This window comes from Desmodus rotundus, chromosome 7 (genome assembly GCF_022682495.2).
Source record: "Desmodus rotundus isolate HL8 chromosome 7, HLdesRot8A.1, whole genome shotgun sequence".
Classification (NCBI taxonomy): domain Eukaryota; kingdom Metazoa; phylum Chordata; class Mammalia; order Chiroptera; family Phyllostomidae; genus Desmodus; species Desmodus rotundus.
Genome location: NC_071393.1, coordinates 57333100 through 57349382, shown reverse-complemented (window position 1 = coordinate 57349382; position 16283 = coordinate 57333100). Strand labels below are relative to the sequence as shown.

Sequence of the window (16283 nt, the reverse complement as noted above, 5' to 3'; positions counted from 1 at the left end):
TGTGTTGGTGTAAAGCAAATTACCTTAATAACTTCAAAATATTTCTTTGCCAAAGAAGTTTCTAATTCATGCTTTCAAGAAAATTAGAGAAGAATTTAGTGGATTTATTAACAGAGGATTAAAATAAATTTCTAAAAATAAATCACCTTTTTGCCCTACAATTTGGCTTCTACATTTTAAAAAAAAGGAATAAAATTGTTGCTGAACTCTGTCTAATTCAAATAATAAATTATATTCACCCATAAAATTATCAACTAAATTTAAAAAATCATTCTCATTAAATTACTTATTTTCAGTAATATTTTAGTTTTTATGTTGAACAAGTATAGACCAAAATTTATAGAATATTTATTTTGCTTGATAAAGCTTTTACCAATAATTATTGTGATGACAGCTTAATCGAAGAGAATGTTTTAAGTACTTAAAATATAATAAAAAATTAAAAATAGTACTTATTTTTATTGTAAATAATTATGAAGAGAACCCATTAAAGACTTTCAAGTATAAAAACACATTATATTGGAATATAATTCTGTAGGAAAAGTATAATATATTCACAGAAAACAAGGAAGTTGTAAAATACAGTATTGTTAAAATAGATCCTATTCATGTATTTCTAAAAATGGTTGATAAAGAATTTCAAATGTCTGTATTTAGATTTTAATACATACATTTAAAGGAGTGATAAAACAGCTTCATTTTCAAATACCAAGATTTTCAATTCACTACAAAATTAAGACTTTAAAATTCTGACAAAATTGTTCATATGCCAGCAGGTACAGAATTTTTTTAGAATTGTTTCTTCTAAAATGATCTTGAGTTTCCTACTCACTTTTCACAGAATATTGTCTTGCTGAGGTAGCCCTCAGCCTGATGGGCCTCAACACCGTTCCTTTGGTTATCACACTCAAGATTTCATCAATGTTGCATTTCCCTGGAACCCTTCTGTTCCATCGCCTTGGTCTCAATCACATGCTTCTCCATTTCACTGTGCTTCCACAGCTGTCCTCATAGCTACTGGTACCTGACTGTCCTAACAGCAGATACACACCTTCGGGGGTTCCTTCATTTTCATATGGCCCAGAAGCCCAGTAAATCGCCTCATTTAAAGGAAGTGCCTCACAGGTGCTGATGAATGACTTAATATTTTCTTTTTATTTTTAAAAATTTTTATTGTTATTCTATTGAAGATGTTCCAATTGTCTCCCCTTTGCCCTCCTCCCCTCAAGCCCATCCCCCCTTCCACTTTCAATCCCCACACCATTGTCCATGTCCGTGGGTCATTCATAGATGTTCCTTGATTAGCCCTTTCCCTTCTTTCCATCCATATCCCCATCAGTCTGTCAGTCTGTTGTCAGACTGTTGGCCGTTGTCAGTCTGTTCCATGTTTCCACACCTCTGGTTCTATTTTGTTTGTTAGTTTATTTTGTTCATTAGGTTCCTCTTGGAGGTGAGATCATATGGTATTTGTCTTTCACCAGCTGGCTTATTTCACTTAGCATAATGCTCTCCAGTTCCATCCACGCTGTGACAAAAGGCAGGAGTTCATTCTTTTTTTTTTTTTGCTGCATAGTATTCCATTGTATAAATGTACCACAGTTTTTTGATCCACTCATCTACTGATGGTCACTTAGGCTGTTTTCAGCACTTGGCTATTGTAAATAATGCTGCTATGAACATAGGGGTGCATAGGTCCTTTTAAATTGGTGATTCTGGCCCTGGCTGGTGTGGTTCAGTGGATTGAGAGCTGGCCTGTAAACCCAAGGGTCACTGGTTTGATTCCCAGTGACAGCACATGCCTGGATTTTGGGCCAGGTCCCCGGTAGGGGGCGTGTAAGAGGAAACCACACATTGATGTTTCTCTCCCTCCCTTCCCCTTTGTCTAAAAATAAATAAATAAAATCTTTAAAAAATAAATAAATAAATTGGTGATTCGGGATTCTTAGGGGATATTCCCAACAGTGGAATCGCTGGGTCAAAATGGAATCACAGTTCCATTTTTAATTTTTTGAGGAAATTCCATACCGTTTTCCACAGTGGCTGCACCAGTCTGCAGTCCCACCAAACAGTGCACTAGGGTTCCCTTTTCTCCACATCCTCACCAGCACTTGTTGTTTGTTGATTTATTAATGGTAGCCATACTGACAGGTGTGAGGTGGTATCTCACTGTGGTTTTAACTTGCATCTCTCTGATGATTAGTGATATGGAGCATCTTTTCATATGTCTCTGGGCCCTCTGTATGTCCTCCTTGGAGAACTATCTATTCAGGTCCTTTGCCCATTTTTTAATTGGGTTGTTTGTCTTCCTGGTGTTGAGTTGTATGGATTACTTGTAGATTTTGGAGATCAAACTCACATCTGATGTATCACTGGCAAATATGATCTCCCATATGGTCAGTTCCCTTTGCATTTTAATGATGGTTTCTGTAGCTGTGCAGAAGCTTTTTTAATTTGATGTAGTCCCATTTGTTTATTCTTTTCTTTATATCCCTTGCCCTAGGAGCTAGATCGCAAAAATATTGCTATGTGGGATATCTGACATTTACTGCCTATGTTTTCCTCTATGACTTTTATGGTATCATGACTTATAGTTAAGTCTTTTATCCATTTTGAGTTTATTCTGGTGTATGGTGTAAGTTGGTGGTCTAGTTTCATTCTTTGGCGTGTTCCAGTTCAGGTCTCCCAACACCATTTATTGAAGAGGCTATTTTTACTCCATTGTATGCTCAATTGAAGGAAAAGGTTCTTGGTTAAGAAAATGGAAGAATGATAGCAAAATAGTCAAAATTAGGGAGAGAGTATCTTGCAAGGAGGGACATTAGATTTAAGCGTTTGGCTTCAGGCTGGTTGGTTGGAGGTATGAGTAACACTGCAAAGCAAAGATGCCCTAAGGTCAGAAATAGGAGACTAAAGTGCCTGTGAAAGATCTGATCTCAACAAAGACCTGTGAAGAGATGACAGATGTGTCTCTTAAAGTGACCTCACTCTTGGAATGAGTTAACCATTTAGATGAATGGAAGGAGAAGTTCAAGAAGATAGTTGGAGGAACTAGCAGGGAAAGAGAAAAAGGATCTGTTAAGTGCAGGGTGAGTGGGGAGCAAGAATGGAAGAGGAGCAAAGAATCAATACTGCTGAAGGACTGAGATTAGTCAAATGGAATACAGACTAAAACACAGCCACAGTGCGACAGCTGAGCAAAGGCAGGGGGAGAGGACAGGAGCATGGCAAAAAGAGTCTTGTATTTTCTTACGAAGGATGTGAAAACCAAAGATGAGAAGGGGATTTATGAACAAGAATTGAAAGCAGAGTAGAGCAGAAATGTGCAGTGCCGCGGTACAGAAGGCAGAACCGGGCCAGGGCTGTGAGAGGCAGCCTAGATAAATCAAGACCACTTCCAGCTGCTGCCGTTTGTTTTTAGGTTAACAGAGGCTTGAATGAGAAGAGGGAGTGCTTCACGCTACAGAAACCAGAGTGACAGGACTAATCCTATGAGATAAGTGCAGTGCAAGGGGACACAGTTAGGACCTGTAAAATTCTCACGTATTTTTTCTACATTCTGTGTTCTTTGTTCAGTACTTTTATAATTCCAAAATGCTTCCATCATTGTATCTTAAACAGAAGCTCTGGTGTTGTTCCTTATATAAATAAATAAAAGTTGATAATTACAAAAAAGAAAAAGAATAGTATATCAATTAGAATTATATTAAGAAATATTATCCTAAAGCTTTTTATGCATTGTGATATTGTAATGTTAGAAAATGTTGACCAAATAAGCCCATGTCGATAACTTAAATTATGTTAAATATATTATTCCAATATTACTTACCTTCACTTTTAAATTTCTAAGTTTTCTATAATATACTTGCATCTCCTTATAAAGGTCAGTTTTCAGTGATATCCCTAATAATCATAGAACTATATATTTTTAATTTTGTTGACATGAATAGAAAAAAATAATAATTTCAAATTTATCATGTGTTTTTAGTCAAGTTACAAAATTTGAAATAACAATATAATTAGGATCCCTTGGGAAGTTTATGAAATAATTTTAATATCTACATTAATTAACATCATTCTGAAACATATAATAATAATTAAGTATTTACAGGTAATAAAAGCAGCTATTCTAAATAATATAAATAAGGGACAACTATGGTGGAAGATTGACACTTGCCTTGATTTTTAATTGATGAAAACCATTTAAACAGCTTACTTTTCTAATGATGAATTTGACCTTGGAAAGCCTTTGCTTAGGTTATATACAGAAGATGAAATGAAAAAAAAACCCCACAGTTCTACTTTTTTGCCCATAGTTTTGCAACCTTGAAGTCTTGTATAAGCTAAGGTACTTTTTTACAAACATAGAAAGAAATCTAAATTTGACCAGCAGACTAACAGATTGCATGAGGACCTTTAAAATCAGCCACTTCAACCCACATGATCCCCTTCTGGAGAATCAGGAGGAGGGAGGGGGTAGGACAGAAGTTCTCAGACTCCAGGTACAACCAGAAACTAGGACACTAACTCTCATAAGCTCAGCACCACAGGGTGGAGGATACCAAATGCTTCCGGGTATCACTTTATATCCAGAGGGACAGAACTCTGTTCCTCAAAATTAGTGAAAAAAACCTTCTCCATTATTCAAGTGACTTCAATCATAGTACTTTTTCTGAGCAGATCAATCAGTGAGTCCGAATTCCAACCCCTAGCCCCTACCCCCATTACCCTTTGAATTTTCAGGTTCAAAAAAGTGAATTCTTTCTTTTGACAAGAAATACAAATAGGGCAATTAAGGCTTTCAAAGAACAAATCACACATAATCTTTCTTAACTAACCAACCACTTAACCATTCATAGCAATGTGCAGTCTAGATTTTGCTACCTGGTTAGACACTATGCGTGCTATTTCATGTGGTAAGATGGTGTTTCTGTACAATTTTAACTCAACAAATATTCACTTGACAAGTATTTGCTAAATTGTTGACTACACCTGTTCTTTTATTGATGTATTTACTTATTTATTTTAAAAGGGTGCAGAGGAAGGTATTTTTCTTTTTTTCAGATTATATTTATTTATTTTTAGAGAGGGGGGAAGGGAGGAATAAAGAGAGGGAGAGAAACATCAATGTGAGAAACACTGATCGGTTGCCTCTTGCGTGCTCCCTAATGGGGGACTGAACCTACAACCCAGGCATGTGTCCTGACCCTAAATTGAACAGGTGACCTTCTGCTTTGTGGGACCACGCTCAACTAACTGAGCCCCACCCCTCAGGGCTGCACCTCTTCTTTTAGAAGAGGAGATGGGAGGCAGTTACCCCCAGGTGTATTTTATTTTTCTGCCTCACTGCAGAGGCAGCAGCCTGGGCTGACAGGCTGATTAAAAGGCCTAGGCACAGAAAATCAGACCTTCAACTGCTACCAGGAGTGTCCAACCTGTTGGCGTCTCTGGGCCACAATGGAAGAAGAAGAGTTGTCTTGGGCCACACATTAAATACACAAACTCTAACGAAAACTGATGAGCAGAAAAACAGCTCTTAAGTAAATTTACAATTTTATGTTGGGCCGCATTGATAGCCATCCTGGGCCGCATGTGACCCGTGGGCTAGACGCCCTCTAGTCCGTCTTCTACAATTGCCACATGGACCAGGAAAGTCCTCTCGTGCCCTGGAAGTTAGCATGAATGAATATCTCTGCCTAAAGCCAACTCTGGGTGGCCGTGCTGCAAAGGAACACGCCTTCGGATACCAAGTGGGAGCAGAGACCAGGAGAGCAAGGGCCAGGTTTGGGAACATGTCATTTACTAAGTTTTCAAATGTCATCTGCAGCTCAGTGCTGTCTCTAAAAAAATGTTTTTGATATCTTTTTTGTTAACTGATTAGCAGGCACTGAGCTACGATTCTGTGAACTGACATGTTCACAGCTGTGGCTATATTCTCCCCATGAAAATGGAGCATTAATGTAGTGGTCCTCCGCGCAACACTAGTGATCCCAAAGCACAAAAACACCTCCTTGAGGAATCTGTATCCCACAATGGTTTGTTCTTATTTTTAGTTTTCTGTATACATGAGCTTCTTTAGGGCAGAAATCATATTTTTTCAACTTCTAATTGTATGAAACTCAATAAATGGCAGCTAAATGAAACAAAAAATGAAGAAAATTCAATGTTTTGTTAGCAATGTTCAAATGAAAATTATTCAATAAAACTATGAATTAGAAATTATGATCAGCATGCATGACAAGCAGAGAATTAGGGCAATTATACAAAATGGGCACTTATCAATGGGGTAAATTTGCCAGACTAGAGCCAGTTTGACCGTATTTAGTGTACAATCGCTCAATTTCCTTCTGGTCTACAGACAACATTTTAATGACTAAAGAATTAAATATACCACATAATATCGTTTATTAACAAATTCTGGCTTTAAAAAGGGACTTATTAATGAGAAGAGTTAAGTAACATGCTCAATACTGAATAGAAGATTTACAGTAAGAGACAAAGAAGACATTAATAACATGTACCACTCGTTTCCCTGATATGCTCACAGTTACACACTCAATTCATATAATTATGACAACATAAAGGAAAAATGTTTATGAAGGAAGATAATTTATAATGTAAAACAAATGGTCTTAGTGTGTCCACTATGAACAAATGCTGAAACATCACCCATTAATTGAGTACTAATAATATGTAAAAACCTACAATTAAGTACATAAAACAGAAATGCTTCCTAGACCTAGGAAAGATATTACCGAGCCAGTAGTTTGATGCTTAATCTGTCTTTTCAGTAATTTTAAAGCATTTCTCAATACCTATGCCACACATATTTGGATAACTTTTCTTTGTTTTGCAGAAGTAGGGAGGGTATTCTATAGTTGCCTAATGAAAAACAAGTGAGTACCTGTAGAATTGCAACCTCATTACGAAGCTGGCTTTCTTGTTTTGTTGGAAATCTTAATTTATCAATGATTTTAATAGCTACATCTCTTCCTGTTTTACGATGTTTTCCTTTAAAATAAAAAAGAAAAATGTTAGTATAATGTTATTAAATATCTATGTTAAAGAACTCCAGAATTCAAAGGAACACTTACAGAAATTATAACGTTTCACTGAATAAATTAACATTTCTGATGTGCATTGACTTATATCCATAAAGATTTCATTTCTTGGCTTCATTATTCTAAATCATACATGTACTATAAAATTAGCCACAATTTAAAACACAAAAAATTGGAACATTAAAGCCATATGTATTAATAGTCTGTTATTTTCTCATAAAAACATGATTTAGAAACAGGAGACTGAGCTATTTAATATAGAAAATACTCATACCAACAGTACGGTGCTCTCCTTAAAAAAGTATAGTTTTAAATTCCTGGTAAACTAATGTGTATTATAATGGAAAGAGAAAAAACTTGGCTCTGTCACTCACTAGCTGCGTGACCTTAAGTGACTCACTTAAGTTTTCTGAGTTCTAGCTTCCTCAGCTTCATGACCAGGGTTGAGAGAATCCGATGAAAGGAGACGGTAAAGTACACACAGTTTCCGGTAACTACATACACTCAAAAAGGTTAGTTATCATCATCACTGTCATCATCGTTATGACATTGTAGGCTATTTGCCTGTAATCCATCCCATTTAACTTTCACAACAGCCCTCTGAGGGAATCTGTAGGGCACCCGTAAACTCTCAACTTCTAGGCTACTCTATGCAGTAAGGATAGAATAGAGTGGTGTTAATTGACTGTAAACATGAGAATGCATTTGAAAATGAAAATGAACCTAATTACTCAAATTCTTTTGTCACATACAAACTAACTTGAAATTCCATTATTTCAACATTTGTTGCGAATATCTTCTTTTGTCTCTACTCTTCTGTCATGAAAGTGTGTGACCTCTCTTCCAAGACTCTGTCCTCATCCACTTCTTCCTCTATGTGTCTAATCTTCACCTCTCAGTGTTCCTGGTGGAGGCCTCCTCCTAATTCTGCTCCTTCAGTGTTGGCTGTTACAAATTATCTGGCACCTGCTGGTGTCTCTGACCTCATTTTCCGCACCTGTCTCACCCCTGCATTATGTGCAGTTACGGAACTTCACCATGCTCTACATACCATGATTTATTTTTGCATGCGATTATTACACTGTAGAGCAATACTTGGTGCTGTACTCGGTCTCCCCTATTACACTCTTATGCGTTAACAAAAAGCACAATGGTTGCTGACTCACTGATAGGTTTGCCATTAAAAAAAATCATTTGAGTATTATATAAGAATCAAAATTCCTTTGTAAAGTAGAGTAGAACTTGATTAATTTTAACTGAAAATACAATATTATAGGTAATACCAAATAAGACACTGCAATTGTTTCAGAACACCCCCACCTCACAAAAAAAGATAATTTGTTACTGATTATATTAAAGAAATAAAAGCTATGATGTCCTTTTATAGGGTAGATAAAACATTAAGTATTTCTTAAAGACTTGAAAAAATAGAACTGGTTAGAATCTAAAACAGCAGTGATTAAAATAATAAATTTACTAAATAATTTTGACAATAAGAAGAAAGATAAAAATTTAGTATTTCATTTCAAAAATTTAAAAAATTTAAACCTTCATGAAATACATACATTGTTAAAAGTATTAGAATTAAAAGATTTTTTTGTGTTTAGTTACGTGATTGAATTTCTACAGAGTTCTGACAAAATATGCTACAAGGAAACTAATTTGTTTATAAATGACAACATTCTGGTTTCTCAACATTATGTCTGAAAAAACCAATATTTAACCAGTATTGTGTATAGAGTTTATCCATATTTAAGCAAAAAAAGATTTTTAGGATTAGAAAAACTTCTTTTTCAAAACATGAAAGTACCAATTTTCCAAACAGTGATTATTTCAAGAGAAATATCTAAAAAAGGAAAACATATTTATATACAACCATATACACACAGGTCTTGTTTTTTTATATTTTTCTTGAAGATATTACTTTTATAAACACAAGTAGCTAATTTTTAAATTAATAATAAAAATACTTAGTGAACTAACGTACCTCCATAAACAATTCCGAACTGCCCAGAACCTAGCACTTCATCGGGGAAAATCTGATATACTGTGCTGATGTCCTATGGGTGCAAGTCCAATGGAAAACAAACAGAAAGTGGGACAAAACGTTAGTCCTAATAAATCACGTGACATTACTAAGTATATCATAGTGTTATCATAAAATATTAAAATATTTAATAAATATTTTAAACATATTGCAAACGCTAGATGAAATCTGCAATAGGACCATAATAGTCAAAGTATACTCTTCAATTAATGTAACATTGTAATGCTTTTAAAACTATTCTGCTCTTAAGCAGCAGAGTAATGTCCATGAAATATGTCTCATTAGAGATAAATAAGATTATAGAATTATCATTCAGTGTCTATATTCAAAACAGGATTTGCTTATCGAGACGGCTATTTAGAAATATGGATTAAATAATCATAAATCTGGGTCAGCCCTAACTCCAACCACTCCATTCTTTATGGCTAGAATGGTGAGGCTGCTTCCGTACCAGCCCCCACGCCCAGGTGAGTCTACACTGAGAGGAGGGGAGCTGAGTCGCTGTGAGCTGAGCGAGCCAGCGAGCGAGCAGCAGACACGGAGGGAGGACAGCACTGCACTACGAAACTTCATCTGTGAGGTAACTTAAGTCCTCCACTTCCACTGCTTCTGGAGGTAACAAGTCCCAATGTCTACTCTTTCTCTGTTTGAAATAATAATTGCTAAATAAAGTACATTTTAATCTATGCTTTAGTTTGTGATATGATGACCACACGTATTAAAGCACAATGCAATACCTTGCCACTGTACATATTTGTTACATCCTATGGAATCTTCTGCCTATCCTCCACTCATAGTCTCTCTGTCCTTTCAAAAATAAGTCCTTTTACATCTAATCCTACCCTCCTTATATCCTACATGTTCCTATCCTTTTCTTTTGTCTTTTCCCCTAGAAAACAACTACAAGTTGTCTCCATCCTGTGACCCCTTTAGAGTGTTTATGGGGTGAGTTCAAGGTTATCTGGAGATAAGAACGTGAATTAATGCTACTCCAGCATTCTCAGTCCAAGCTAGTCCATCTTTCCCTGAGAGCTCAAGAGCCCACCCAGACTTTTTAGTGGACGACTGTGGCCAAACAGGGTGCAACAACCCCACAGGCATCCAGAATCTCCCTAAGGCTTGTAAGTTAACCTACATTTCTCAAAGTATTCTCTGGCTAAGCAAAAGCAATTATCTTGTGATCGACAGTGTAAAGATTCATCTAATCTTCACTATGAAATTCTTAATTTTCTCCAATCTTTGGACTTCAGTTTATGACAATTTAGCAAAGGTTACAAAGCTATACTAGGGATAAATAATTTCATGGAGTTTATTCTTTAAAAAACTCACTCAGATCAGTGTAAATAAGGCTGAAAACTCTTTGCTGTTGGTCATAGGTAAAGCAGGCAAAAGAGAGCAAAAGGTCTGAGTCACAGGATGAGGTGAGAAAGGCCTTGTTACTTCTGGGCAGCTTGCCGTAGTGACAAAGTGTAATAAATAGAGCAAACAGACGACAGTGTGAATTATTTCATAATACGTCTGATCTATAATTTTCCAAACTGAGCCTACAGGGTGGAGTAAGATGGCGCAGGCGACATGGATGCTAGAGTGTAGACCCATAAAATCAAATTTATACAGATCTGTGCTCACACCACTTTCCGGGGGCCCCTTGATGTGTTTAAGCGACGGTAAGAGCATCCACGACTCCTCGTCACATGAAAACACTCCCCGGCGCCATCAAGAAATGACAATGAGGGCACATGTAAGTAAGTCATGCAACTCAAAATATTTACCTTATTTGGTATTGTGTAATATGACCCACTAAAATTCTAGTGCCAAGATGGGCAAACGTGAAAAATCAGGAATTACAATATAATTGCTTCTCTGAGATGAGAAATAGGTATTTAGCTCTCAACATTACAGTATAGATTACAGAAAAGTCAGCAAAAGAATACATATAATAGAATATTTCTGAAATCTTATTGAAGAAAAGTACCCAGATAGGCACTATTTTATTTTCTAAAAAATACTAAAAAATTAATGTGAGGTAAATAAAACTGCATTTTAAGATGCCCTTATTTTCCAATTAAAACACATTACCAAGTTTTATATTAGTAAGTACCTACTCACCACATTTTCTTGAATCTGGCAATTTGATACCGAAATACTCACAGAAATATCTCCTGGAAATACAAGTTTAAAATACAAAAAAGAAGTAAGAGAGGTAACAGCATAACAGGTAAACACAAACTTAATAATCAAGCTACAGGGATATTTTTAAATCATAGCAATTAAATTTTTCTATAGAAATGTGTATTAGACTATTTCTTTCATTTTACTTTTACAGATTTACTCACTACTTGGCTTTGAAAAATAATATCTTCTTAGTTTACAGTTTATAGTCAAGTTCAAATACTGGCTTGCCACTTCGTAGCTCACAAGCTGAAACAACTAAATCTCTCTAGGGCCTAATTTCCTCACCTGTGAAATAAGCAAATCGGTAATGTCTACCTGTTGGGGTTCTTGTAGGCATTAAATTAGACGCCTTATGTAAAATGCTTAGCACCAACATAGGCATATATATTTTATTAATATATACATTAGCTGATGAGATCAATTAAGAAGCTGTGAGAGATCATCTGATAATACCCTATGATGTGAAAAACAGAAGATCTTCCCCACAGGTCTCATTATTGATAGTCATTGTGAAATTTAAAATTACATTGATATAGCCCTGGCTGGTGTGGCTCAGTGGATTGAGTACCAGCCTGTGAACCAAAGGGTCATAGGTTCAATTCCCAGTCAGGGCACAAGCCTAGGTTGTGGGCCAGGTCCCCAGTGGGGGGCGTGTGAGAGGCAACCACACATTGATGTTTCTCTCCCTCTCTTTCTCCCTCTCTTCCCTTCTCTCTAAAAATAAATAAATAAAATTTTAAAAATAATAAAATAAAGATTACAATCATATACATATATACACATATGTGTATATGTGTATATATGTATATATCTTCCTGTCAGATATTTTTAAAAATTCACCTCGATATTTGATCCTGGTCCCATTTTCACAGAATCTACCTCACTCTACTAATGACACAGATTTGTCCCTGGGATATAATTTGCGAGACTTTCCAAGTACTCTGCACACCATGTACACACAGAGTAGCGTGTCATGCGGTTTTCAGGAAACATGTTAATGCAGATTTGCAAATAGCAAGACTGGCATTCCATGTCAATCCCAAGAATACTTCTTATTTTATGACCAATAGCTCTAGATTTCTGCTATTGCCTAACATTTGGGTTTACACGAATCTGTTCAAATTTTAATATAAAATAAAAATAAGAATCTAATGAATATCTTAATATATATTACATATTATCAAAAAACTAAATCGCCCCCCAGAAGGCTCGCTTCTCCTGCTCCACAGACAGAAAAGCAGCAGACTCACTGTGAGAGCTGGTTACTGAACCTACGGCCGAGCCCTTGGGGATGACGGGCATGAGGGCGTGCTGGATCGCCACCTCCCACATCCTGGCCACATCTGCGCCCACGCCACTGGTGAGGACACTGCCACTGGGGGGAGGGCTGGAAGGGCTGACCACGTTCTCTCCCACATAATACACTACATTTGCTGTAGTGATCTCAAAACAGTGAGGATTGGCGCCATTAGGGATTAAAGCTGAAGGTTTTGCTGGTTCCAGAGATAAAATTTCTGATAAAGGAATTTCCTGTGGAAGAAAGAGTGTGGCCAATGTAGTTTACCAAAAACATGTAAACTTGCAAATAACATTCAAACTGGGAACACAGAAAGGACATTACAAATGGCCATCATTTATATAAAATGGTTTCGGAAAACAGAGACTATTACCAAGCAAAATTTTAAAATACCTTTGGTAGGGGAAACCTAATCATCTTATTTTCTCAGAAAAATTTAAGTGATTTTTTTTACTGTGTTCATGTGGCAAGAATAAGTATCAATAAGAATAATGATTTTGAGCCTGCTTCAAAATCTGACTTAGAACATAAATGATAATTTTTATAACAAGTGAGGTGGAATTATGACACTTTTGAAATTCATTTAGGTATGCGTGGCTGTTTTTAAACTTTAATAGTTCTTTAAAGCACTGGAAATGATTCGTATAATTTGACTTGATACATGTTAATAGAAAAATACAGCCAAGTGAGTACTTTTAATGAGGAAAACCACAGTGGTTTTAAAAGCAGTTGCTTTAAGTACACTTTTAATATTAAAAAATTAATCACCACACTGTCTTCCAGAAAGTATGGAGTGACTAAGACATAATAACTTTCAAAATATATTTTTTATTTAAAAAATTAATGAGGTATCCTTTTCCCATTAGGACTGTGTAAAGTGGCCATGGAGAACCCCATCAACTAAGCCCGAGCCTGCATCAGGTCTGAAGGAGCGAGCATCAACTGTTCACTAGGAGCTGCTTGTGGAACCATGTTTTCCTGGGCAATCCATTATGCCACATGTGCATTATTTCATGTAGGCAGACAGAATGAAAACTGCTGCCAAGTTTCTCTCCAGAGCAAAGTGCTCCTTATGAACATTGTCAGCGCAAGGAAAAATCAACTAGGTTCCTTAACCACTGCCGGGATGCTGCAAGGCTATAGAGGAAGAAAAAATAGCAAACGAAAAAAAAAGCTAGATACAGTGGATTTCAGAAATTCACTTTTAGCTAGTCTGCCGTGACCTTGAATTTTCTGATTAAATCACACACCTCTGCTAAAATACTCCATTAGCCTGCCCTCCCCCACCATCCTCCCACGGGACCAGAGCAATCTCCAGGGAAATCTGACTTTCACAGATGGCTATCACGGGTCACAGCCTGACTCCTCCAAAATTTAAAAACAGAGAAGGAAAAAATATCTCTTAGAGCAAGCACAAAACCAGTCATGTCCGTTGGATTACTGTGCATTTCGGATACTCTACATTCCCAAGTAGAGGGGCAAGAGACTCCAATCACGGAAAGAGCCATCCTTACTTACCTTGTAGTACCTGCTTCCTGTGTCATTTTGAAAGAGGGTAATGCATTTGCTATCCAGTCTCCAATAGTGCCGTTTCCGCTGAAACAGAAGTTAGATTCAGGATCTTGTAAAAGCTTTAACAATGCCTAATATTGATAAAATAAAAACATTTCCAAATGGGGACAAGATTTGACAGTGGTAAGAACATGGAAGACTCACACTCAATTTCATACCCTAGAAGGTGACTAGCAAATGTGTGATAAGTTTCCACATCTCCATCAGAGTTGTGAGTAATAAAAGAGATGATGTATTATTAGTACCCAGTGCAGGGCCTGACGGTTAGTACATGCACAGTAAATAGAAAATACCCTTTTAAAATTTATTTGCCTGCTTCTAAAGGTGGATTTGGAGTCTGTAACAAAGGCTTAGCAGGAGATGCAATGTTGATATGTTCTCATTATTTTAGAACATAAGAATGCTCTAAAACACTCCTGAACATAAACACCTGCTGATCCAGCCAGGTATCCTGGCTTCCACTACAGATGGAAGAATTCTGAAGGTCACAACGGAACTAAAGAACATTTTCTTGGAGGGTAGGATTGACTCCATGGCACCAGAGTCAGGGGAATGCATCAGATAACTTGATCTTCTCCTAAGCTCTCCACAGATCTCTGAACTTCTGATTTGGGGATCAGGTCCTTCTTCATCCTAGGTACATCCTCCATTTTAGTGTGTGTGTGTGTGTGTGTGTGTGTGTGTGTGTGTGTGTGTTACCATCCTTTTAGACAAAAGGCCCTACCATTATTCTTGGTCTCTTCTAGAACCTTAGACCAGTCAAATACGTAAAATACACTTTAAATATTTTACAGTATGTCTAGGGAGAGCTCTATGGTATTCAGCTGAGTCATGCATTAAGTCATGTAAATCTCTCTCCAGCACGAAAGATTTAAATTATAAATTATTAGGTTATAGGCATCTATTATCTAATGAAATAATAGGTATCCTACAGAAAGGAAGTAATGCAAAAAACACTATGGTAACTGAGAAAAAAGCTTATTATCCAATGTCAACTAATTTAACTTTAAAACATGGATCAAATTTTTCTCTCACCTACATGTACAACTTTGTTCACCCACTATCAGGGAAATCTAGAGCAGTGAGCAGCTCATACTATATTAAAAAATTAAAATGTGTCGTCTTTTACCTAATAAAGTATAGGATTACTGTGTTTCTCGGGAGATCTGTTTTTAAATGAAAACTTAATTAAGGATTTAAGAATTATATATAATAGCTATCATTGTTTTTTTCTCCCTAAAATGCAGTATTGCTTTAAAAAATTCAGAATCACAGAGAAGCATTCCGAAAGCATACACTGTGGTTTTCACAACTGCTACAAAATGTCAGGTAGACATTCAAGTTGTCTGAAGGTCGTCTCGAGTAATAGAGGTAAATGATTTTGTCTCCCTGAGATGGCTGTGCACACTTTTGTGTAACCCCGCTGCTGGCTCAGCCGCCTCTGACCCCCAGAGACTGTGAATGTGTTCCACTGACCCCACAGCACGCCTGCTCCTGGTAACTTAGAAGACAGCCCACAGACTTCACAGGCCATTAGCGACTCCCGACGTGAGCAACACTAGAGAAAATTGCTTGCTGCGGATCTTACCAGTGTGTCCTTGCTGGTGTAGTGGACCATCCACCCTTCCTTCATCACCGTGCTGCTTTTCCTCTTCGTGTGTTTGACAGACTGTACCACTCTCATGAGTGGGATATTGTTGCTTGTTGATGGACTTGAAAAGTCAAAATATTTCGGGAAAGAAATGTTTTTAGAAAGAGAGCTTTTCTTGCATAAACTTTATTTCAGCTATTTCAAAGTGAGAGTAAAAAAAATTCAGATCCCATTTTTATGAAACGTATTGTCAGAGTAGCATGGTTCAGCATCTGGATTACTCTGAAGAGGGATATGCATATTATATATGTACATTTTAAAAATCCCAAGGCAGGATAATAAGCACCTTAGACTTCAGATTAAACTATATGGTGTTCAATTTTGGGGTAGATATGAGATAGATCATTGTCTTAGTGTACTGAGGCCACAGTATGTAGAATCACACACGAAACCTTATTTGCTTACTCATTACCTATTACAGGCAAAATAGTAATCATTTGTAGATAATAGCATTTCATATGAATTTGAGTCCTGAATAATTTC

At 36.6% G+C, this 16283-nt stretch overlaps 1 protein-coding gene across 2 annotated transcripts in view; it reads right to left on the bottom strand.

Moving 5' to 3' along the window:
* PRKD1 (protein kinase D1) overlaps positions 1-16283 on the bottom strand; it is a 313565-nt gene that overhangs the window by 34619 nt on the left and 262663 nt on the right. For both annotated transcript variants that reach the window (XM_045188313.2, XM_053928918.1), the window contains 6 exons: positions 15738-15861; positions 14096-14173; positions 12531-12810; positions 11215-11267; positions 9046-9118; positions 6902-7008 (listed from right to left, as the gene is read on the bottom strand). In XM_045188313.2, the coding sequence (XP_045044248.2) occupies positions 6902-7008; positions 9046-9118; positions 11215-11267; positions 12531-12810; positions 14096-14173; positions 15738-15861 (715 nt within the window). The remainder of the gene's footprint in view (positions 1-6901; positions 7009-9045; positions 9119-11214; positions 11268-12530; positions 12811-14095; positions 14174-15737; positions 15862-16283) is intronic.